Source organism: Typopeltis vanoorti, chromosome 26 (genome assembly GCF_054136105.1).
Source record: "Typopeltis vanoorti isolate ZY-2024b chromosome 26, IOZ_Tvanoo_1.0, whole genome shotgun sequence".
NCBI classification, from domain to species: Eukaryota; Metazoa; Arthropoda; class Arachnida; order Uropygi; family Thelyphonidae; genus Typopeltis; species Typopeltis vanoorti.
This window is the reverse complement of record NC_143574.1, coordinates 31,486,314-31,512,014: the sequence shown is the minus strand read 5'-3', so window position 1 is coordinate 31,512,014 and position 25,701 is coordinate 31,486,314. Positions and strand designations below refer to the sequence as shown.

Sequence of the window (25,701 nt, the reverse complement as noted above, 5' to 3'; positions counted from 1 at the left end):
GTAGGAGTATGATTAGCAGAGGCATGAGTTCCAGATTTTGCTCATAGTATGTGATAAGCTAGTGTATTCAAATGCCAGTGGGAGTGATAAATACTTCTTCATTGAATGAATGAAAAGTTTGATAGGTTATGTGTGGTCATGAAAGCTTTCACACATTGGATCCATGGAAATACCAAACAAATTATTTTGTGACAATGCTTCATGCACAAGGAAAATCTTGTCAGTCTTCTTCAAGGATCATTTCTTTTTGCTTGGAGAATAGTGGGTGAATGAATTGCATTGCCTGAGAGTGTTGTGAACATAAAATTAGTAATGAGTTTGATGCTGTTTAAGCAGTGTCTCATAGTGAGGATCTCTCACGGTGAGTTTTCACTCCATTGAGGTTTGAATATAATAATCATAATAAATAATTATATGATTCAACTATAAGCAAATAGAGAAATGGCAAAGATTTTCCTCCTGAAAACTTGGTTTTTCATCAAAAAGTTGCAAAAAGTCCAGAAGAATGTACGCAATTAACAGACATAATACACTAGCCTCATAACTATAGTTCCTTTGACCAAAATTCCAAATAACAAAAGCTTTTTCTTTGGTAAAATATGCATTATATCCAAGCTGTCATTGTATTGAAGTTTGGCTGCTAATGTATGCAGTTAATTTTTGATACATTTTTAAACCTCCATTATTTTTTTGCTTCTTGGGATAATAAATGGGAGTTAAACAAGTCAACTGTATGATTTGTTTAACCTTTACTGCATACATTTCTTGAAACATATTTTCCTGCTTCAGTACATCACTTATTTATTTTTGCAGAAGAGACAGATATACAGCAGAAAGCTATGAGTGAAATGATTGAATCCCTTAAGAAAGGAAATATTTGCCTACGACCTGCACGAATAAGGGTGAGTATTATTATTAATACCTAATCTACAGCTAAATTATGAGTAGTTGGAAATTTTTGTAAATTTGCGTATTCTTTACAGCTACCATGGTGGATGATGATCGAGCTTGTTCGCTTCACTAGCAATATCATCATCAAAATCATATCCTGTGGATCCCATCTAGTTTATTTTAGTTAGCTGAAAAAGCAGGCTTATTAAAAATTCTTTATTGTATACAGTAATACGAAACATTGAATCAATAATAATTTTCGCCAACCTGGCTGGCCGAGTGGTTAGCGTATCTGCTCTCCAGGCAAAAGACTGCAGGTTCAAATCCCACTGTCGGCATAGATGTTTGTGATTATCTGTGGTGGTGGTGGTCAGCAGGAGATAGCATTGTGGTCAGTTGGTGGATTGAGTGGCAGAGACAGAGCTATAGAGCAGAGGCGCCCTCCCTCGATGAGTCTTTGTACTCCCTGGAGGTGTCGAATAATAATTTTTAAAAAAATTATTTTCACTTTCAGAAACATTTCGCAAACCAGTCATCTCAAAAGCTGACTTAAAATTTTACCATCGCATATCTGAAAGTTACTTTCTCTAAATAAAACTTAAATACAATTAACTTTTACTGTAACAAACACCACTATATAGTAAGAGTTGATTGTTTAAGTTTTTATTTGGGTAAAGTGACTTTTTTAGATAAAGTAACCTCACTCACTGTAACAAACTGCTGAAGGATTCCATAGATACAAATCCATTTTAAAAAAGAATTAGCTATAGTTGGAATTTTTTCACTTGGTTATACTATAAATTAAAGATACCAAGAAATTAGATACTTGGTTCAATCCTTTATCCAAGTATAAGCAAACAAAGTTTGCGCCTGAAATGCTATGACCCAAAGCACATGTATAATGCTATACATTATGGGAAGAGTCACAACCCAAACTAGTTTCAACCTTTATTGAGATCTCTTCAGTGGGAGCCAGACCCAGAGGTGATACTAAGGTTGAAGTAATGCAGAAGTCATATTTTCTTATACCAGTTGCCTTTAAAAGGTGTTGCACCTTATTATTAAATTACTCTCGATTAGAGAAAGGTTATTGGAAGGTTTTTCACTTGGTTATACTATAAATTTAAAAAAAAATACCAAGAAATTTTATATTTTATCCAAGTGTAAGCAAACGAAGTTTGCACCTGAAGTATTTTCGGGATTAGGGCAACTCGTATATAGAAGCTAAGGCAAGTGATGTGAAGTTATTAGCTTCTATATAAGAGTTGCTCCATTCCTGAAAGTACTTCAAGCACAAACTTCATTTGCTTACACTTGGATAAAGGATTAAACCAAGTATATAATTTCTTGGTATCTTTAATTTATAGTATAACCAAGTGAAAATTCCCTAGGATTTTCTTAGGATCTTAGAGCCAATATCTTCTCATATTCCAGTTTTGCCTTCCTTACCATACTAGTCACTCTCCTGGCCTGAGTCTTATATTCTTCATGCATCTGCTCTCCACCCCTCTCCTTATATCTCTTCCTTAACCTCTTTTTACCTGCAATTCCTGTTCGATATTGCATCTAATTTAACCAAATTGTGTCCTCTTCTTCACTCGTGGAATACAGCTTACTATTGCTGCTAACAAATATTCCTTAACAATTTCCCAAGCACTATAATGATATCCCGGCCTTCCAATTCTGCCCTCCATTGAACTACCCCAAGTTGATATCTAAGATTATTATAATCACCAACCTTATAATTCCACATACATTTCCTTCTCTTTGATGTTCCTACATGTCTATTCATCTTCCAAGTCAAAACCACATAGTCACTCTCTCCAACGGTTTCTATCTATCTCAGTTATTATCAGCTCTTCTGATGCTATGACCAATTCCAAAACTCTCGAACCTCTTGTTCCATCTATTACATGTTGCCTAATACATTTGTCCCTCAAGAATTCTAGATATTCCATCCCCTTATTACTATATGTATTTTCCTCTTCCTAGCTTATACTGCTGTAGTTAAAATCTCCCATAACAATCATTCTTCTTGCACTTGCCAAGCTCAACTGCCTAAACATCTCCTGTTCCCCATCCTCAGTACTCCTTGGTTTGTAGCAACACCCTACTAAATCTGTCGTGGCCGCTTCTACCTCACAAGATATGCTTTCAAAACCATTAGTGTCACTACCTTCCAAAGCCTCCACTCTTAGAGGATATAACTCATCACTTATCATAAGCAGTACTCCACCACTGTGTTTTCCCTTCCTATCCTGCCAAAAAATGCTGTATCCTGATACTTCTTATTCCTGATTTCATTTGTTTGTGTATTCTCTAAGAGCACAAGCTGACTTATTTGCCAGGAACTTTTGATATGCTTTCTTCTTTTCCTTCCTGGGTCCACCATGACTTCCGATTTTTAATAATATTTTTATTGAATAATATTTGTGTATTTTAGTCTGCAATTCACATCTGAAAGTTACTCAACTTTTATTTGCTTTAAAACTTTCTTACATGTTCTTCTTTTCAATATGAAATTCAATTTTATCCTGCTCAAGACTAAATGGTGATTACTTCCAATTTCAAATCCTCTGTACGCGCTGGTGTCCTGCACCAAGGAGAAAACATCACTATCGACAATAACATAGTCAATGAGACTTTTTTTTTTATTCTTGCCATGTGAATTTGTGCATGTTTTTATGTTGGAAGATGGTGTTAGTAATGACCAGTCCATGTCCTGAGGAGAAATCCAACAGGTATTTGCCATTATTATTATTCATGACACCTCCATTATTATTAGCTTTGCTCTTTTCTCCAAATTTTCCCAAAATATTTTTGTATGTCTGACAATCATTTCCTGCTCTACTATTTAGATCCCCAACAAGGATCAACTTTTCCTATCAGATTGTGTCAGTTGCTTTCTCTAAAGCCTCAAAAAATTCCTCCACCTCTACCTCAGTGGAACCTTCTGTGGAACCATAAGCAAAAATAAGTCTCATTGTCCAGCTCCCCATTCTCACATTTGCCCAAATCACTCTAATTGATATTGCCTGCCATTCAGGAAGATTTGTCTCATATTTAGTGTTGAATACTATGGCTACATATACCTGGATAAGAAGCCAGACTCGCATCACTGACATCATTCTTCATCATAGGTGACTAAAATGGAAATGGGCTAGACATCTATCCAGAAGAGAAGATGAGCGATGGACCACTATACTAACAGACTGGATTCCAAAAGAAGGGAAATGAGGCTGGGGACAGTGAAGTGATGAACTGTCAAATTTTGTTGGGAAAAACTGGTCAACCATTGCCAAGAACAGAGAAAGGTAGAAAGAACTGGAGGAGGCCTTCGTCCAGCAGTGGACAGAAAATGGCTGAAAAGAAGACGACGACTATGGCTACTCCTTCTTTTTCTTGATTGTCATTGCCTGAAGATAACATTTTGTATTTATTGCTCAGAAAGATTTCACCAGTTTTTGTCTTTTTTCTTTCAGTCACCCCCCTTCCCATTAAGAGGGTGGTCTGAAAAGTTCTCGGCCTAACAATGAAAAAACAAATTTATAATTTCAAAATTATTTTTATTTTTCAACATAATCTCACTTAAGACTAATACATTTATTCTAACGATGCTCCAGCACCATTATCTAGTCCCTATAGTGGTTACCCCTCTACAGCTGAAATCACCTCTTGATTCAAAGAAAAACGCTGACCAGTGAGGAAGCGTTTTAATTTGGAGAAGAGATAGAAGTCAGAGGGAGCCGAATCTGGGAAATAGGGTGGATGTTCCAACAATCCATAATGCAGATCCCTTAATTTTCCAATTGCCAAGACACCTTTTTTGGGCAGGTGCATTGTCCTGATGAAAGATGATTTTTTTTCTTCTGCAAACCGGATTTTTTCTTACGAATTTTTTTTCATCTAGTCTGGTTAAAAGATCGGAATAATATTTCCCATTTATTGTTTTACCGTTTTCAAGATAATTAATAAACAAAATGCCTTTAGCATCCCAAAATACTGATGCCATGATCTTTCCTGCTGATGGAACCGACTTCGTCTTCCTTGGTGCTGAACAACCAGCTTCTATCCACTGTTTTGACTGCTGTTTGGATTCTGGTGTGCAATGGTGAATCCAAGTCTCATCCATAGTAATAAATCGACACACAAAATCAGTTTTATTCTTGTTAAAACACTCCAAGCACTGTTCAGAGATTTTCATGCAAGTGCATTTTTGATCTGCTGTGAGCAAGCATGGCACCCATCTTGTGCAAAGCTTTTTTCATGTGCAGTTCTTCAAGCAAAATATATCCTACACGTTCTTTTGAAATGCCTATAGTCTCCGCAATCTCATGCACTTTGACTCCCTGGTCATCCAATACCATATCTTGTACTTGACCAATGATTTCTGGTATTGTTACACTTTTTGGATGGCCTTCATGTGGATCATCTTCAAGGCTGGTATGGCAGCCCATTTCTTAATTGTCGAAAACAAAGGAGAAGAGTGCCCATAAACTTTTATGAACTTTGAATGAATTTCTTTTGGCGTTAAACCTTCTTTCACAAAGAACTTTATAACCGCACGACACTCAATTTTATCCATTTCAAGGGATACAGACAACACTTTTGCTTCAGACAGCTATATAAAAGAAACTACTCAAACTACTTGATAGAATGACTTACAATTTCACATAGATGCTTATGACAAATGTAGGAACTTAGAAAAAAAAATCTTGCTGATAGTGTTGCCATCTATGGTCGAGGCTAAGAACTTTTCAGACCACTCTCTTATGTCGATCTGGTACTTATCCAACTCTTCAGCTAGGTCCATTTCTTTGCCATTCAGGCTTCTTATATTGATAGTACCGATCTTGGACTCTGATGTTGGGTTAGGGTGTGTTTTAGAATTTGTTCCAGTACTGACTTTTTTGCCATTCGCCCTAGTTCTCTGGCAAAAACAATGGGGCCTTGTTTAACCGGGCAATGCCCCAGCCAGCATGAAATTCTGTCATGTTGTACCATCATTTTATATTGTGGTTTAAGCCAATAAGAATACAATTTCTATTCTAAATCCCAAATTGCCAGCTCATCCTTATTCGTTCAGTATCTGGGTAGATACTTAACAGGGTGCACCACATGAAGGTGAGGATTGGACATTAGGTCAGAAGCCCTGGTTGGTTCTCCACATTCCTTTAAAGGCTATGTGGAGGTTTCCTCTCAGTTATATAAGTCAATTGTATATTATAACGATGTTGAAAGTTTATTGGCCCTTCCCTTAATGCATAACATTAGACATATCCGCAAGGAAATGTGTTTTGCATTATAGGAGATACTAGGATAGGAGTGTTGGTAGCTTGCTCCACCTTTGCAACGAGTTGCCCTGGTGTGTACCACCTTAACCCAGTCCTGAAGATACTTTCAGGCGCAAACTTTGTTTGCTCACACTTGGATAAAGGATTAAACTAAATTTATTATATTGTATATTATAACGATTATAACTCTAGCTATATTGTAAGTACTGCAAGTATTAAATGTACAGATTTAAGTGATTTATAGAATTTATGTACTGTGGTGAAGCCAGGATATTCCATGATAAATGGGCACATTCTTGAAAATCACTGAGCAACCAAAAGTGAAGATTTTATTATTATTATTAACATTTTCATGGAGTCAAAGGATTCATTGTAGGAGGTCCATACTCTCTCTCTCTCTCTCATGCAAAAAAAAAGGAAAAAAATCACTGAGCCATGTCTTATACCCATGCAGTTTCCACACTTGGGTAATGCATTCCACTTACCAATCACTCAATGCAAAGATCATGCTTCTCACTTCCCTCCTTGCCCTCCTTATGCAATTTCCAGGGGTGGCCTCTTGTTCTACTCTTCTTCCTCTAATTTACAAAAAAACTCTCCTCCACATTAATCTGGTAACAATCCCCCACCAACTTATGTCTCAGTCATATCCTCTCTCCTTCTATTAATAAGGCTCTGCAACTTACATATAAATTTCCATGTCCCCACCAAATATCTCATTCTGTCATTTTTACATCAGTTTCATCTTTCTCTGAAAATTTTTATTAAAAAATTTTAAAATATTTATCTTATATCTAGCAAAAGCTTTTAATGCTTATTTCTAGATCTTAAATGATAACGTGATTGTTGCTGATCATTATTTACAATCTCTGAATGGGTACTAGTTTCAGAATCATCTGATGCTAGCGGTAATTCAGAATTTACAATTCATTATACTTACAAATTTCATTTCTGTACTTTTCAAATATTTTATTTAAAATATTTGAATTATGTTCTAAATCTACAGAATCATCACTATCAGAATCAAATTCTACAGGCTGAGATTCTTTCTCTTTACTAACTAAATTAGAAGTACTTTTACATTCCTGTGGTTTATTTAACTCTAAGTTAACTAACCTATGATACTCCGCTACTATTTCTGCCATGTTAGAGCTTTTTGATTATCATCATTCTTGTTGTGCCTTATCTGAATTATGTACCCTGTGGTTTCTGGAATTTCTTTCATTAGGTTTTGTTTTAACTGAATTTAATTTTCTCCTTTGTTGTGTATTTGAATTATGAGGTTGGAAACTATTCCCTTTCCTACTATCTGATTGTGAATGAGATGCACAATTAGTATCAGGAAAACAACCGTCATCTTTCAACATTTTGTTCATATTGTCTCCTAATATAATTAAATTTCTACTCCCTAAAAAGTACCTTTTTAACCTAGCAGTGTACATTTATCATTTTACTAGGATTTCTGACATCTTGAATCCTAAAATTCACAGGAGAAAATTGGTCTAGAATTCTATATGGACCTGAAGCTTTCCTTCCTAATTTCCCAACCATTTTTTTATACTAGATTTATCATCTAACAATACTAAATCTCCTAGTGCAAATGACTTATACCTTCTGAAACGTTTAATATACTGTCTGGTTTTCTGTGAACTTAATTTACTTAATTCACCTACTAACCTATGAGTAGTGGAAAATTTATCTACTACTGTTTCCAGATACTTATTTATGCAGAGGCATTGCTAGAGGGGGGCAGCACTTTGAACATTTTTGAACTTTTGCAGTTAATTCTAAAATACAGTCTCAAGAACTTGTTTCCAAATATTGTAATACAACTGCAAAGTTTCTTCACAATTGCTGCAAGTGTTGCTAGTTGTGAGTGGAGTTTTTCTAAATAAAATTGATTAAGAATTACCTACATTACTATGAAATAGACTTTGACAATGTCATCGATGATTTTGTTAACAGAAAAGCAAGAAAAATAATATTTTAGACTGTTGAAATTAAAGTTTTACTTCAAAAATAAACATAGTGTTTTAATTTATTTCCCTATATGTCGTTTTGACTTTTTGTAGTATTTTTGGTTCAATTGTGTATCGAGAGGGACGGCAAACTCAGACTGCCCCAGGAAGCAAAAGCTCTAGCTACACCACTGCATTTATGTCATTGTATCCTGTATTAGGAACGATTGGATCAAAGCCATATAAAGCAAAATATGGTTTTTCTTTAATAGTGGAATGGAAAACAGATCTGCATGCAAATAATGCTTGAGAAAGATGTGTGTCCCAATCATTCATTTTAGTGTTGCCAGATTGGAAAGTATTTGCTTTATATTTTTATTCAGCCTTTCACATGCATCATTACACTGTGGGTGGTAAGGTGTAGTAAAAATCTTCCTAATACCGAGTAATTTACAGAATTGTAACTGCAGTTCAGATGTAAAATTTGCTACTTGATCTGAAAGTAAGGTTTGAGGAGTTCCATATCTACAAATAATCACATTCAAAAACTTTCTTGCAATAGTCTTTGCAGTTTGATTCTTCATTGAGACTGCTTCAGGTAATCTAGTTAGCATATCTATGGCTACTAGAATATACTTATTGCCCTTTTTAGTAGTTAGCAGTGGAACTACTACATCAAGAGTAACAGCCTGAAAAGGTCTCGTTGGAATTGGAAATGGTTGTAGTAGAGCTTTTCCTCTGAAAGAGGATCTTATTTGGCACTTATGGCATGATTTAATATATGTGAGTATGTCACTCTTCATACCTTTCCAGATGTAGCAATCCTTTATTATTTCTCAAGTTCTAGAAAATCCTTGGTATCCTGCCAAGTCAGAATCATGGAAAGTGTACATAATCCAAGGAATCATTTGAGTTGTGCCAATATTTTCACTTCCAACCTTCCTTCCTTCCATTTGTCTAGATAAGGGTAATCCATCTTTATCTAAATATAAGTTTTCCAAGTTTAAAAATGTATCCAATTGAGTTTCACCCCTCAATACTGCTTCATAAATAGTTTTGAGTATGAGATCATCTTTCTGAGTTTGAACAATTCAATCCTTTTCCCAACTTTGTGAACTAGGTTGCTTATTCATCTTATGAACTACATGAATTTTAGATTTCTCTTCACCTTGATTCAAATGGTTATTCCTAGATGATTCATCATCATCATCAGATCCTAGAGATCTAGATAAGTAATCAGCTGCTATATTTCTTTTTCCTGGAATATAAGCCACATCAATATTATATTCCTGCAGTTCCTTTGCCCACCTAATTATACGTTGATTTTTATCCTTCATAGTACTTAGGATGACAGAATGACAGAGGCTGGTGATCAGATCTTATTTTAATAGGTTGCCCTAACAATAAGTATCTAAAGGTCTTTCAATCTTGTGAATGTGACTTCACGGAGAGATTGAGAGCAGTTGATGATGGGGAGGAGAGAGAGACTGACTGCGAGCAAGAGGTGTATGGGGAGTTGAGTAAACTAAATGTTAATAAGGCTGTGGGACTTGATAATATATCGCCACGTATTCTGAAGGAGTGTGCCCGGCAGTTGGCACCTGCCTTGACATATTTTTCTAATACGAGTCTTGCACTCGGTCAAGTTCCTAAGGAGGGCACGATTGTGCCACTTCATAAAGGAGGTGATCAAATTCAAGCATCGAACTATAGGCCTATCTGTATGTCAGGTGTTGTGGTTAAGTTGTTGGAGAAGCTTGTGAGAACTAGGATCCAGAGTTGGGTTGACAATAATGGTATTATCTTTGATGGACAGCATGGATTTGCTAAAGGGAGGTCATGTTTTAGTAATCTACTTACTTATTACAATAAAGTGACTGCTTCCTTGGACAGAGGAAAAGGATACATAGTAATATACTTGGATTTCGCAAAGGCTTTTGATAGAGTACCTCATGATAAGTTGACAGTCAAACTAGAGCAGATGGGTTTGAATATTGAATTAGTGCATTGGATTGGAGACTGGCTATCTGATAGGTATCAACAAGTTGTGTATGGGGGAGTGATATCCAGGAAAAGGTAAGTCACTAATGGAGTGCCTCAGGGGTCTGTTTTAGGGCCATTACTGTTTAACTTGTATACTAATGATATTGGTGAAGATTTGGATGGAGATATTCAGTTGTTTGCAGATGATGCAAAGTTGGGACGAACCATAAAGAGTAGTGAAGATGTTGTGGCCTTGCAAGAAGACTTGAATAAATTGAGTGATTGGGCAAGCAAATGGGGATGCGAGTTCAATGTTGCAAAATGTAAGGTTTTAAAATTTGGAAAACAAAGATTGGATCTTATCTTGGTGAGGATGTATTGTTGAAGGTGGAGGAAATAAGAGATCTGAGGGTGATAGTGGATATGGATCTGAAATTTAGGGGACACATAGCCAAAATTGTGAAGACAACACAAAGGCTTCTGGGAATGATGGGGAGGACACTGACGTGTAGAAGTAGGAAGATTCTTGTTCCAGTGTATATAGCTTTGATTAGGCCACACAGGGACTATTGTGCCCAGATGGGTCACCTGGTTTTCATATATATATATATATATATATATATATCTCATCATCATCAAATTCCTGCCATGTACCCTCAAGGGGTGTACAGGATATGATAGTACTACATGAAAAAAATTACATCATTACTAACTTCTTATCTACAATTTTCCTCCATATCAGTCTGTTACTTGTCAAGACTCCAACATTATCAGATCTTATATTTCTATCGTCTAAGGCACTTTGTACCATATCAATCCACCTATATCTTGGTCTTCCTCTGGGTCGTTTTGCTTCCAACCTGGCAGAGAACACTTGTTTTGCTAATCCTTCTTTGCCCATTCTGTTTAAGTGACCATACCACCTGAGATTAGCTCTGCTAATGCATTCCTGGATGCTGACAATGTCAAGTTCTTTCCTAATATCCTCATTTTTAATATGATATTGCCATTGATGCTATCTGTTCATGCCTATAATCTTTCTTAGGACTCTCATATCTGGGGTCTCTAGTCTTTGGTCAAGTGTTTTACTTCTGACCCAGCTCTCAGATCCATAAGTTAAAACTGGTTTGAACACTGTCTTGTATACAGCAAATTTAGTGTTCCGACTAATTTCTTTCTTATTCCATATGAATTTATTCAATTCATATGGAATTGAATAAATACAGCATACCAGCTTTGCTGATTTTGTTGTCTATTTCTATATTTAACTTGCCATTTTCACTAAAAATCATGCCTTAGTAGCTGAAATGTTTTATTTGTTCCACAGGTTCTCCATTCACAACACAGTTGACATTTTCAGTGATTCTACCTATTTTCATTGTCTTTGTCTTTTTATTGCTGACCTTCATACCATATCTATTACAGCAGTTATTCAATTTAGTCAGAGAATCTTGCAGACTTGTAGTGGATTTATTTAGAAGTATAACATCATCCGCATAAAGCAAAGAGCTGACATTAACATCTCCAATTTTGATATCATGTTTAATACCACTTTCCTTCATAATGTGATCCATATAGATAATGAATAACACAGGGGATAATGAAAATCCTTGTCTCGCACCAGATTTAACATTAAACCATCTTCCTGTACTTCCTTCGATTCTAACTACTGACTTACAACTCAAATAAAGACTAAGTATTGCTTGATATAATGCCCCATTGACAGCATATAATTGTAGCGTATTGAATAGCTTCTCTCTTGGCACCTTGTCATATGCTTTTTCCAAATCGACAAAACTTAAATACAGATCTTTGTTACATTCCCATGCTTTCTCGACTATTTATCGTAAAGTGAAGATCTGATCCTGACAGCCTCTATTTGACCTGAATCCAGCTTGTTCTTCACCCAGCTTTTCTTCCACAATTCTTCTCAACCGTTTCTCAGGTATACTTGCATAGATCTTTCCAGGAACACTCAGTAGGGAAATACCTCTGTAATTCTCACATTCAGTTTTATTTCCCTTTTTATATATGGGAACTATGAGAGTTCTACTCCAATCATCGGGAATTCGTCCCTCTGTCCAGACTTTCTGAACTATGCAGTGCAGTTCAGAAAGTCTGGAGTTCAGAAAGCTGAAGTATGGTGGTATAAAAGTTAAGACTTTTATACCACCATACTTCAGCATTTCTGGTCGAATATCATCTACTCCTGCCTTTCCACATTTCAAGCCTTTGATGGCTTTTTCTACTTCAAGTATGGATATGTATTCCTGACTGCATACCTGGTCAGTGTTTCATTTAGCAGTTTTTGAAAGTAATTACTCCATACTTCAAGGATATGTTTTTCTCCCGTTTTCATATCACCTTTATCATCTCTAACTCCTTTTACAGCATTCTTTCCCCCATTCCTAAGCTTCTTCTACAACCTCCAAAATATTTTGCCACCTTCTTGATATTTATTTTCTATATTCTTGCCAAAGTCTTCCCATGACTTTTGTTTAGCTAGTTTTACACACTGTTTAGCATTCTTGCATTTGTCTCTGTATTCTCTAAGAGCACAAGCTGACTTATTTGCCAGGAACTTTTGATATGCTTTCTTCTTTTCCTTCACTTCCTCTTTAACTTCTTGTGTCCACCATGGAGTTCTAATTTTTCTATCCTTGCAGACAACTTCACCACATGCCTCTCTAGTTGAATCAATCAGGGCTTTCTTCAAGGCTTGCCACTAAATCTCCAAGGTTTGATTCCTGTTCTCAAACTCTTTCATTTTTTCTTCAATAATCTTTGCATATTTTAGTCTACAGTTCACATCTGAGAGCTGCTCAACTTTTACTCGCTTTAAAACTTTCTTACATGTTATTCTTTTCAATGTGAAATTCAATTTTATCCTGCTCAAGACTAAATAGTGATCACTTCCAATTTCAAATCCTCTGTTATTGTTTAATTATAGCTTAAAATGTACTGAAGATGACTGTAACATGCAGGCTAAAATTATACTAGTAAATAATCTTTTTACTTGAGTTTTTCCATTATTAATTTTGTATTTAAATGTCTGCTCACTGTATTCCTTTATTAAAACTTATTTCTTAACACCCCTCCCAACAAAGCTCCACATTTCTAGCACCTTTCAAGTGTAAGACTGCATGATTATTACTACCCCACCCTCCAATCAGGTACCAAGTATCTAGCGTAATTATGGGGAAACTTTGGATGTTTTCACAAGATCAAATTCTTAAACTTCAGGTTTCTCTCTCTCTCCACATAATATTTCAGGCAGCAATCTGTCAGTTACTGTAAATTAGGTGTTTCATTCCTCCCATGTGCTCTCTCTCCATAATTAATCTCCCACAATGATTACTTTCTGTGTGTTCATTCAATATTAACTGAATCAAGTTTAGTGTGTAGTGTATTTAGTGGACTATGTGGCATTGCAGTGTGGAATGGTCTCTCACATAATAAAAATTTATTACAAAGAGCAACCAATCATATTTTGTCTCTATCTTACACTAAATAGCCTTAGATGTACTGCTTTTAATAATCTTTCTAAGCTTCTTCTCTTGTTAGTTGCAGTTTTTCTGCCATTATCAGCAAAATTATTATTACAATACAGAAACTTATATAAAGCCAAAAGACTCTTTGTGGGAGACCCCACACTAATCATTAATTCACAAAATACCAGACTGCATACCCAAAGACAGGAGGATAAACCATGTGGAGTAAGTGTATGAGGAGAGATATAAAATAAAAGTTGCAAAAAACACTGTAGAGGGAATGTAAAGAAGAAAGTGAACAGCACACTCATGAGTAGTACAAAGTGAAAGCAAGAATGGTGACTGCATGATAAGAAAGGCCAAATGAGAGAAAATTAGCCAAGCAGGCCAAAATAAATCCAGAAGAGCTTTTTCGTTATGTAGTAAGTGAGAGGAAAAATGATTATGGTAGAATGACTAAACAATGCTCATGGTAAGAAGGTGACTGAACTAAAAGAAATGGTTGAGTTGCTGAGTGATCATTTTGCAAAAGTGTATCATTCAGTTGGTGATTTTACAGTTGATGTTACAAAGATGCATATCAACATTGAGGTAGATGAACAAGAAGTGTTCAGCATATTAAAAAATATGAATGTGAACACACAGCTGTGAGACTGGATAGCATATCAACCTGTGTACTACATGAATGAGCAAGAGATTGGCATTGCCTCTGATAAAGTTGTCAGTGTAAGTCAGCTATAGCAAGATTCCAAAGGAGTGGAAAGTGGGTAAGATAGTTCCTTTGCATAAGGTTGCTCCAAAACAGAGGTAACAAACTACAGACCAATTATTATATCATGAGTGGTTGTTAGAGTATTTGTAAAGTTGGTTAAGGATAAAATCCGCAGGGGGTGGATAGGGATACAATACTCTATAGTGAGTAGTATATGGTGGAGTGGCATCTAGGAGAATGGGAGTGACTAGGATTCTGTACTATGGCCACTGCTCTTTAATTTGTATATCAATGATATAAGGAAAGATTTGGGGGGGGGGATATTCAGTTGTTTGCTGATGATGCAAAACTGGTGAGAGGAATAGTTGATAAAGGTGATGTAGATATCATCCAGGATTATTTAAATAAATTGGCATTGTGGGCAAAGGATAATAATTGCTAATCGTGAATGTTGCAAAATGTAAGGTTATGAGCTTTAGGTTGAAAAGTCTACATACGGCGGGTGCGTATTTCCTGCAGTACCATCATATTGATGGTGCTGGATTGCATGAAATTGATGAGGCCAGGGATTTGGAGATAATGGTGAACAGTAAGTTTAAGTTCAGAGAGTATATTATAGAGCTGTTCCACGAGGAACCGACTTTTGTGAAGGACTCTTGTCTTGTATTCAACACCAGTCTTATATTCAAGGTCTTGAATATAAGACTGGTGTTCTTCTAGCCGAATAGAGGCAGATCTTCCTGTTTGTCATAAGATAATCCACAAGAGCAATCCACTGAATATTTTTGTTGCCTTTCAACCATTCAGAAAAATCTCCACCTTTCTCACTTCTCCTAAGGACAGGCTTCCACATCTTAATTATCCATGTCTACCAGATTCCTTGCTCTTGTGGATTATCTTATTTCTGACAAACAGGAAGATCTGCCTCTATTCGGCTAGAAGAATACCAGTCTTATATTCAATACCTTGAACCTGAACAGTCTGGACTTGCACAACATGCCATCATCACTAGACATTGAGTTCATTGGAAAAAGACAAGAGTCCTTCATAAAAGTCGGTTCCTCGTGGAACGGCTCTATAAAGAAACATGCGAAACTTTACTTCATTCTCCTAACTTAAACAGATCCGATGGTTTACGTCTATCCCCTTGATGGGAGATACTACTTTATAAATCAGCTAATCTTTCCTAACTTTTTATTGTATATATAATTTTTTTTTTTTTAGTTAGGAAATTTATTGACCTTTTTAGTTATCTTACATTAGCTACTTAGATGGCACTTTTTGGAATTGTCAGTTATTGTTTAATTTTAGCTTAAAATGTACTGATGATGCCTTGACATGCAGGCGAAAATTATACTAGTAAATAATCTTTTTACCTGAGCTTTTCTGTTATTAATTTTGTATTTTTATTTTTTGGGTGTTAAGAAAGTGTACATGTAGAGCTGCAAAGTTAATTATGACAAATTCAAAGTAGCTTGGAGCAGTAATACAACATCTGAAATTGCAAATACATTTAACCATTTATGGTATTAGCAGTCTATCTGTATTTCCCAGAGTTCAGGGAATAAATTAAGTAAATGAATACCATCATTAAGTGTGAACTGCATAAAAAGAAAATGGATTATGGAGGGAACATATAAGCAAGCTCATTACTAGTATTACAGGCATATGATATTAGTCATGAGAACAGTAGCCAAAGGCAATTCCAGCATGTTCTTTTGCAGTATGGCACAATAAGAAGAATTGATGGAGAGATAGCTGACTGCATGTAGGAGCAGTAAAAGAAATAGTTGAATTACACTTTGTTACTTTGTGTCATTCAGGTGGAGATAATACAGTGACTGATATGATGAGAATATACATGAGTGCAAAAGTAATTGATCTGGTAAGTATTGCAAAATGCTGACAGCAAATATTAGATGAAATTTCTTTCTGTTTATGGAAGAGTTCAAGAGAATCAGCACTGCCTCTGACCAGGTTGTTGAATTATGTTTCAACCATTACATTGTTCAAAGGGAGTAGAAAGCTGGATGGATAATGCTCTATTGGGGAGGAGAGACATTATGGCTTTGTGAAAGGAAGTCCTGCTTTAGTCACTTTGTTCTAAAATGTAGTTGAATGTGATAAGTGGAATGGCTACACAATATTCCAGAAGTGAAAAGTCACTAGTGGTGTGCCACAAGAGTGTCTTAGGGTCATTGCTTTTTAATCTGCATGTTAATGATATTGGGGAAAGTTTGAATGGGAATATTCAGCTGTTTGCAGATGATGCAAAGTTGGGAAGAACTGTCAAGACTAGAACAGATGTAGTGACTTTACAAGAAAACTTGTTAGACCAAGTGAATGGTCACAGGAGTGTAGATGCTAATTCAGTCTTGTAAAGCATCAAGTTCTAAAATGTGAAAAACAAAGATGGGACGTAGAGTATATACTTGGCGAGGATATATTGGAGGAGGTGAAGAAAATAAGAGATTTGGGTGTGATGGTGGATAAGGATCTAAAATTTAGAAGAACACAATGAATTCTGGCAATAATTCAGCGTATACACTGACTTCTAGAAGTAAGGATATTATGGTTCCATTGTATAAGACCTTGATTAGGACAATATGGACAACTATGTACAGATTTGGTCAACTGGTTTTCAAAAGGATGAAGAGGTATTAACTAAGACGATTTCTGGTCTCTGGAATATTAATCCTTTCCTTTAGTGTTTTATGGTGATCAGCATTAGAGATCTGGATTGCTTACAGTCCTAATTTAATTAACTTTTAGACCAAAAGGTTAAGCAGGTAGAATATATGCCATCCATGTTCTTGGCAATTTTAAAACACCATTATTGTTAAGATTAGCATGGTTGATAAGAATTTCACAGGCCTCCTTAAGGAATCTAGAGTATGTTACTCAAAAGCTTCCATGTAAAAGTTAGCAAATTATGGGGATAGTAGTGAATCCATGGCTGTGCCTTCTTTTTGTAGGTAAAAAGTATTTTGCTGCCATGGCTGCCAGACATTAGACACTTTCCTCAGCCACCTAAACAAACAACACAAACACATACATTTGAAATTGAAAGTCAGAACTCGCTTCCCTTTCTAGATACACTTGTCACATGTTTTCCTTCTTTCCTTCACTGTTTATCATAAGCCTACAAGCTGGCCAATATATACACATAAACTCTTACCACCACCCAACACAAAAATTAGGTGTCATTAACATTCTAAAAATCAGGGCTTTGAAGATTTGCTCCAGTGAACAAGCACTTAAACATGAATTAAAAGTTATAGGCAATACCTTCCTGAAAAATGGCCACATCCAAAATGCCATCAACAAGATTCTTCACAAGATTCCAAAATAAACTAGATTACAATAAAACTGTAGCCTTTCCATACATTAAATATATATCAGATAAAATAAACAGAATACTGCAGAAATACAACCTTAATGCCATCTTTTAAACCTCCTGCAAAATTAAACTTATTCAACTTATCGAAGGATTCACTTGCTTCACTGGCCCACCCTGGAGTATATCCTATTCATTGTACCTGTAATTTACCCTATATAGGTGAAACAGGATGCACAATTCCTACCAGAAAAAAAAAAGGAACATAAATGGCATATTAAATTTAATAACTGTTATAAATCTGGCCTTTCTGATCATGCCCTGAATACTCTACATAGAATTGACTGGAAAGGCACCTGTTGTTTACTCACACCAAGATGTGGTATGAGCGTAAATTTAAGGAGGCACATGAAATTCTTATCAGCCACCTTAATCTTAATAACAATGGTGGTCTAAAAATCCCAAGAATATGAATGACATATATTCTACCTACTTAACCTTTTGGTCTAAATGTTAATTATAATGGAATGTAAGCAATCCAGGACTCTAAGATAGCACTCTTGTTGAATTGTGAATTAGGTCACCACTTTGCTGTATTAAAACTATCTAGATGAATTTGTTCTCTGATGATGTTATAAATAGAATATAGCTTTGACTAGAGTTCAGGCCAGTAGCATAACAGTTGATCTAATTGTTCTCTCTTTGGCATATTGTGTGAAATGTAATGTAGCCTGCCCCCTCTCCCTCTCCCTCTCTCTCTCTCTCTCTCTCTCTCTCTCTGTGCGCGCGCATGCATGCATGCATGCACTCCAGATGACCTTAATATGAAGATTGAAACATCAGGAAATTAAAATTATTATTTCTAACATGGTTGTAGAGTCCATAATTTGTCTAAAATCAATTAGCAGGTGGGGTAATGAATTTTTTGTACTTTTAGTTGTTTTTTTTGCATAGTCTGTAAGCCTACTTTCGAGATCAAACTCTTTTCAAGCCACTTCAGGCCTTCAGTGATCAAGGCAGTGGTCTCACAACCAAGTGATGATATGTAGAGGATGCAAAGTAGAGAGCTATGGTGAGTGGAATAGATGTGGCATTGTAGAAAAATCTGGATAAACTCCAAGTGGATAAATGGGGCTGATGGATATTGCAAAGTATACATTTTTGAAATCGAAAGGCAAAAATGGGTTGCAAGTTGTCAGAGATATCTTGAAGGAGGGTGGGAGCTGTGGGATCTCTGAGTAATGGATGGCCAGGGACCTGAAATTTAAGGACCACACCACTAAAATTGTGAAGACAATATAACATTATGGCATGGGAATGATAAGGAGGACATGAATATGTAGAGTAAGGAATTATGGTTCCCTTATAAGTCCCTGATCAGGCCATATTGGATTACTATGTAACATTATTATATTTTATAACATGATTCAGGGGAATACAGAGAAGTGTGACTAAAGTGGTGTCAGATCTTGAGAAGACTAAAGAAATGTCAAGCCTGATAGAGAGGAATGGTATGATTGAGATATGAGTTGTAATGGAGTTTTACCAGAATGATGTGTAAGATTTTTCATAGAATAGATTGGAGGCAAGAGTGAAGTTGTATAAGGAAGGTGTAAGCAGGGAAGTGAGAAGTAGGTTTACGCATTGAAAGTGATTGCTGAGTTGAAAGCATGGTTCAGTGAGCTTGGTGCATGATGGTGAAGATTTCTTGTGAAAATGATAGTAGATTAGATTTAATTCTTATAGAAAATGGTACATTCAACAATATATAGATTGTTGAATAGGTAATCAGATGTATTACTTTATTCTAAACATTACAACATTGTCCACTTCCATTTAGGTAACCATTATGTTTTTCATTCTACAGAATACTTGTGAAAAGCAAGAAGACAAATCTTCTGCTGTAAATGAAATGATGGATATCTTGGTAAGTACCAAATTACAGTATAATTGAGGAGAATTAAAAAAAAAAAACTTTCTTTCAGTGAACTCTTAAGTTTCTTATTCTTGTTGAGAGGCTTATATGCTGGTTAAACATGATAACTAATATTTAAGGAATAGACAGCGTATACTAGGAATATAAACTAAATAAACTTTAATATATACTTTCCGATATTTCGGCGAACGTCATGTTGCCATCTTCTTGGGAACTTACTACAAAGACACGTGCACACAAGTACTAATAACAGCAAATGAGACTGAAGCTAGGAAGCTAATGTTTTCCTAAAGTCCTGATGGTGCCCCCTGGCGGGCTATATTGGTAGTTCTTGGCCTTTGGGCTGAAGTTCTTCTGATAAAAGTTTCCCAAATTTGGGGCAGTCTCATGCAATCAAATTTGTTGAGGTTTGGCATGTTCCTAAGGGCCGAGGCTGATTCCATGAATAGTCTTTCATACTTGAACTTGCTGCGGTGTATTACTGTGGCTTTCTTCCATCTTATTCTGTGGCGAGTATCCAAAGCGTGGTCTGCAAGCCCAGAGTGGCTGTACTGGTGAAATCAGATGTAATCCTTGTGTTCTGAGATTCTGATATTTGCTGTCCTGCCTGTTGGCCAAAGTAGGACAGTTTACAGCTGCAAGGGACCTGGTATACACCAAGTAGGTCTAGGGGAAGTGGTTGGTCTTTAGTGGAGCGGATAAGGGATGCCAGTTTTCTATGTGGTCTGTAACAAGTGGTCAAGTCATGTTTTTTTAAGATTTTATTGATTTTTTCTGAGGTGCCTCGGATGTAAGGAATGGTGATGGATTTAGAGTAATCTTTTTTGTGAAGGGGAGGGGGTGGTGGGTTGTGGATAACTGGGTTAAGTATTTTTTGGAGGGGGTAGCCATTGGCTGAGAAAGTGTCACGGATGTGATAACTGGGTTAAGTATTTTTTGGAGGGGGTAGCCATTGACTGAGAAAGTGTCACGGATGTGATTGAGTTCAGTGGTTAGGGCTTGATCATTAGAACAGATTATTTTTGCCCTGTTGAATAATGTCTTAATAACTCCATATTGTTGTGAGGGGGGGGGGGGGTGATGGGATTGTTGGTGAATTTTGTTGGATTGTTGGATTTCACCAGTACAGCCACTCTGGGCTTGCAGACCACGCTTTGGATACTCGCCACAGAATAAGATGGAAGAAAGCCACAGTAATACACCTAGCAAGTTCAAGTATGAAAGACTATTCATGGAATCGGCCTTAGCCCTTAGGAACATGCCAAACCTCAACAAATTTGGATGCATGAGACTGCCCCAAATTTGGGAAACTTTTATCAGAACTTCAGCCCAAAGGCCAAGAACTACCAATATAGCCCGCCAGGGGGCACCATCAGGGCTTTAGGAAAATGTTAGCTTCCTAGCTTCAGTCTCATTTGCTGTTATTAGTACTTGTGTGCACGTGTCTTTGTAGTAAGTTCCCAAGAAGATGGCAACGCGACGTTCGCCGAAATATCGGAAAGTATATATTAAAGTTTATTTAGTTTATATTCCTAGTATACGCTGTCTATTCCTTAAATATTAGTTATCATGTTTAACCAGCGTATAAGCCTCTCAACAAGAATAATGATCATCCACGGAGATCTCTTCGCACGCAAGGCTCGCCATTACGGCAAACTGAAGCTGAAGTTATCCAGACAACTTAACCGTCTGGCATTCCTAAAACGCTGCCAGGATAATCAAGTCATCCCGAACTGTGTCAAATTTAAACACCACTTCGTCTCACAGAAAGCTCTCTGCATTTACAACCAGGCTAGCCAGGCATTACTTCGGGAGCAAATTACCGCTACACGCGGTTCTCTAGCCGACATAAACAGAGCTATTTCAATGCTAGAAAATGAGCTTTTACTTACGCTGAATCACGAGCTTTGGTCAGTCCTACATGACGTCTCGTGTACGGCAGCTAAAAAAGAATTTGAACGAATACAGAGCCGACATATCAACAAGTTTGATAAGTTAATAAAGAACTCGGTGTCCAAACCTAAACTACAAACCAACACTGTAGTTAACCTTCAGCTACCTTGAAGCCTGAAGCACTCAACGCTCTGTCACGTGGTCACAACTTTGGCATCGCTTCTAAGAAATTACCAGCCGAGGAATTAATGATCCAAATTGAACGCGGGATTCGCCAACTTCCAAACCACATCGCCAACGATATTAGATTGGATGTAGTCTGTGTTCTCAATAAAGCAAAACCTCCAAAATCCAACATATCCATTAGTGAATACAAGTCACTACAAGAATTGAAGAGAAACAAAGAAATAGTGATCACCAAAGCAGATAAGGGGAACGCCACTGTGGTACTCAATCTTAAAGACTACACAGGTAAGCTCAAGGCTTTATTATTAGATCGTTCCACTTACCTCCCTATTGATTACAATCCCACCGACTCGCAAATTAGAAAACTCCATAGGCTCCTTAAGAAGGTTCTTGGCCTGTGGAGATTACCAACAGACTAAAACCCTATAACTCTAGACCCCCCCGCATATATGGGCTCCCAAAAATACACAAAGAAAATGTGCCATTACGTCCCATAGTGGATGTCATTGATTCCCCCACTTACAAACTAGCCAAGCATTTAGCCAAAGTGCTCTCACACTATACTGGCAATACTCCATCATACATAAAAAACTCAGCCCACTTCAAAGCCAGTATAGAAAACCTTACACTCCAACATAATGGTCAGTTTTGATGTCTCCTCCCTATTCACGAATGTCCCCCTCAAAGAAACCTTAGAGCTAATCCAAGCTAAATTTCCTCCCGATATCTCAGCCCTATTTCAGTTTAAAATGAACTCGGGCTATTTCGTTTAGCAGGAAAAATTCTACAAACAGATAGAGAGGACAGCCATGGGTTCACCACTTTCCCCACCCTTGGCCAACTTCTTCATGGAGACGTTTGAAGAGAAAGCCTTAAACTCAGCCCCACATAAACCTACCATATGGCTTCGCTACATTGATGATGTTTTCGCTATTTGGCCACATGGCCCGGATTCACCCCTCTCCTTCCTAACACGCTTAACCAACACCCTAGAATCAAGTTCACCCTGGAAAAAGAGGAAAACAATAACCTCCCCTTCCTAGACACACTAGTCACCCGCCAACCTGATCGAACCTTGGTTTTCTCAGTTTATAGAAAACCCACCCATACAGGCAGATACATTCACCAACAATCCCATCACCCCCTCTCACAACAATATGGAGTTATTAAGACATTATTCAACAGGGCAAAAATAATCTGTTCTAATGATCAAACCCTAACCACTGAACTCAGTCACATCCGTGACACTTTCTCAGCCAATGGCTACCCCCTCCAAAAAATACTTAACCCAGTTATCCACAACCCACCACCCCCTCCCCTTCACAAAAAAGATTACTCTAAATCCATCACCATTCCCTACATCCGAGGCACCTCGGAAAAAATCAATAAAATCTTAAAAAAACATGACTTGACCACTTGTTACAGACCACATAGAAAACTGGCATCCCTTATCCGCTCCACTAAAGACCAACCACTTCCCTTAGACCTACCTGGTGTATACCAGGTCCCTTGCAGCTGTAAATTGTCCTACTTTGGCCAAACAGGCAGGACAGCAAATATCAGAATCTCAGAACACAAGGATTACATCCGATTTCACCAGTACAGCCACTCTGGGCTTGCAGACCACGCTTTGGATACTCGCCACAGAATAAGATGGAAGAAAGCCACAGTAATACACCGCAGCAAGTTCAAGTATGAAAGACTATTCATGGAATCAGCCTCGGCCCTTAGGAACATGCCAAACCTCAACAAATTTGGATGCATGAGACTGCCCCAAATTTGGGAAACTTTTATCAGAAGAACTTCAACCCAAAGGCCAAGAACTACCAATATAGCCAGCCAATGGGCACCATCAGGACTTTAGGAAAACGTTCGCTTCCTAGCTTCAGTCTCATTTGCTGTTATTAGTACTTGTGTGCACGTGTCTTTGTAGTAAGTTCCCAAGAAGATGGCAACGTGACGTTTGCTGAAATATCGGAAAGTATATATTAAAGTTTATTTAGTTTATATTCCTAGTATACGCTGTCTATTCCTTAAATATTAGTTATCGAACTCTTAAGTTGTTATAATATTCAATTAATGCATTAATGATTTTTAGAGACTTTAGCTTGGCATAGAAAATCAGATCATCAGGCTATGCATGGTATTAATATAAAAACCATTCTAACCACATTAATCACGGCTCAAATCTATTATAACAATAGTTACTGTCATTTTTGGTATGTCTATATCGTGAATTAAAAACTTTGTATCTGAAGAACACATTTCCAAATACACTATCTGATCAAAAGTATCCGGACATCCCCTCTGTAATTCGTAAACTGACATCTACATGTCACTATGACCTCACTTACTGGTGTAAATTTCAATATGTTGCAAGTAAAAGGAAAAGTGTTCATGGTAGAATGATCTTAAAAAATGCCGAGGGTAGGGAGGTAATCAAATCTGTCGATATAGTGGAATTACTGAGTGAGCACTTTGCAAGAGTATATCATCCAGGTGGTGACATTGCAGGAATGGAAGAACCAACAGCTTATACTGGAATTGTGATGAATGAAGTAGAGGTAACTAGTCTATTACAGAACCTCAATATCAATACATCTGTGGGATTGGATGGTATACCAGCTCGTGTCGTACATGAAGCGGCTAAAGAATTGTCAGTGCCCTTGACCATTTTGTTTAATTTGAGCCTTGGGTCTGGGTCAGTCCCAAGGGGGTGAAAAGAGGGGAAAATAGTTCCGCTGCATAAAGGTGGTTCCAAGGCTGCTGTTGAAAATTACTGGCCAATCAGCATAACAGGAATCATTATCAAGGTCTTGGAGAAAATAGTCAAGAGGAAAATACAAGATTGGATAGAAGAAAATGGGATACCGTATCGGGGACATCATGGTTTTGTGAAGGGTAGGTCATGCCTCAGTAACTTGCTCACGTATTATAACACAGTGATGGCTGAACTGGATAAGGGTAATGGGTTTACAATGATTCTACTGGACCTTGCTAAGGCCTTTGACAGGATACCACATGGAATTCTACTCAGTAAATTGCAGCATATGGGGATGGATATAGGGTTGGTGAGATGGATAGGAGGGTGGTTGACCGAGAGATATCGGAGAGCGATTTATTCAGGAGTAGAGTCCACAAGACGGCCTGTGACTATTGGTGTGCCACAAGGATCTGTTCTTGGACCACTGCTATTTAATTTGTTCATTAATGATATAGGAAAGGATCTGAGAGGAACAGTTCATTTGTTTGCGGATGATGCAAAGTTGGGTAGGGCAATAGTGAATGCAGATGACGTCAAAATTTTGCAAGATGATTTGGATAGATTGGAGGTCTGGGCTAGGGTGAATGGATGTCAATTTAATGTGGTAAAATGTAAGGTTATACATTTTGGGGTGAAAAGATTAGCAGCAGTTTACTACATTGGCGGAACTGTACTCCAGGAAATTGATGAGGCACGAGATTTAGGAGTGTTGGTGGATAAGGAGTTGAAGTTTAGGGGGCACATTGCAAAAGTGGCCAAATCAGCTCATCAAATCACTTGGTTGCTGAAGAATACAATGACAAGCAGAGACATGCAGGTTATTGTTCCTCTGTATCGAGCCTTGATAAGACCCCCATCTCGACTACTGTACCCAGATTTGGTCACCTAGGTTTCTTCTTGATGGGTAGGAGGTGGAGAGGATCCAGAGGCGAGTGACCAAGATGATAGCAGGTCTGTGGAATGAACCTTATGAGAAAAGGTTGAGGATTTGTGGGTTGCAAAAATTGGTTGATAGGCAGAGGAGGGGAGATATGATTGAGACATTCAAATTACTGAAGAGTTTCTATAAAATTAATTCAGAAGATATTTTTGAGAACAGGGCTGGTTGCGGGAGGACTAGGGGACATCCATGGAAAATCGATGAGCAAAGGTGTGGTTAGTAAAGGTGTTAGAGCTGGGTTCTTTACTTTTAGAGTGGTGAATGAGTGGAATGCACTCCCAGAGTCTGTGGTTGATGCTGTGACAGTGAATGAGTT

General features: G+C 37.2%; 1 protein-coding gene across 1 annotated transcript in view; it reads left to right on the top strand.

Annotated features, from left to right (window-relative positions):
* LOC150092461 (shootin-1-like) overlaps nucleotides 1-25,701 on the top strand; it is a 253,303-nt gene that overhangs the window by 190,009 nt on the left and 37,593 nt on the right. The window contains exons 13-14 of the mRNA XM_090414949.1: nucleotides 814-902; nucleotides 19,534-19,593. Of these exons, the coding sequence (XP_090271075.1) occupies nucleotides 814-902; nucleotides 19,534-19,593 (149 nt within the window). The remainder of the gene's footprint in view (nucleotides 1-813; nucleotides 903-19,533; nucleotides 19,594-25,701) is intronic.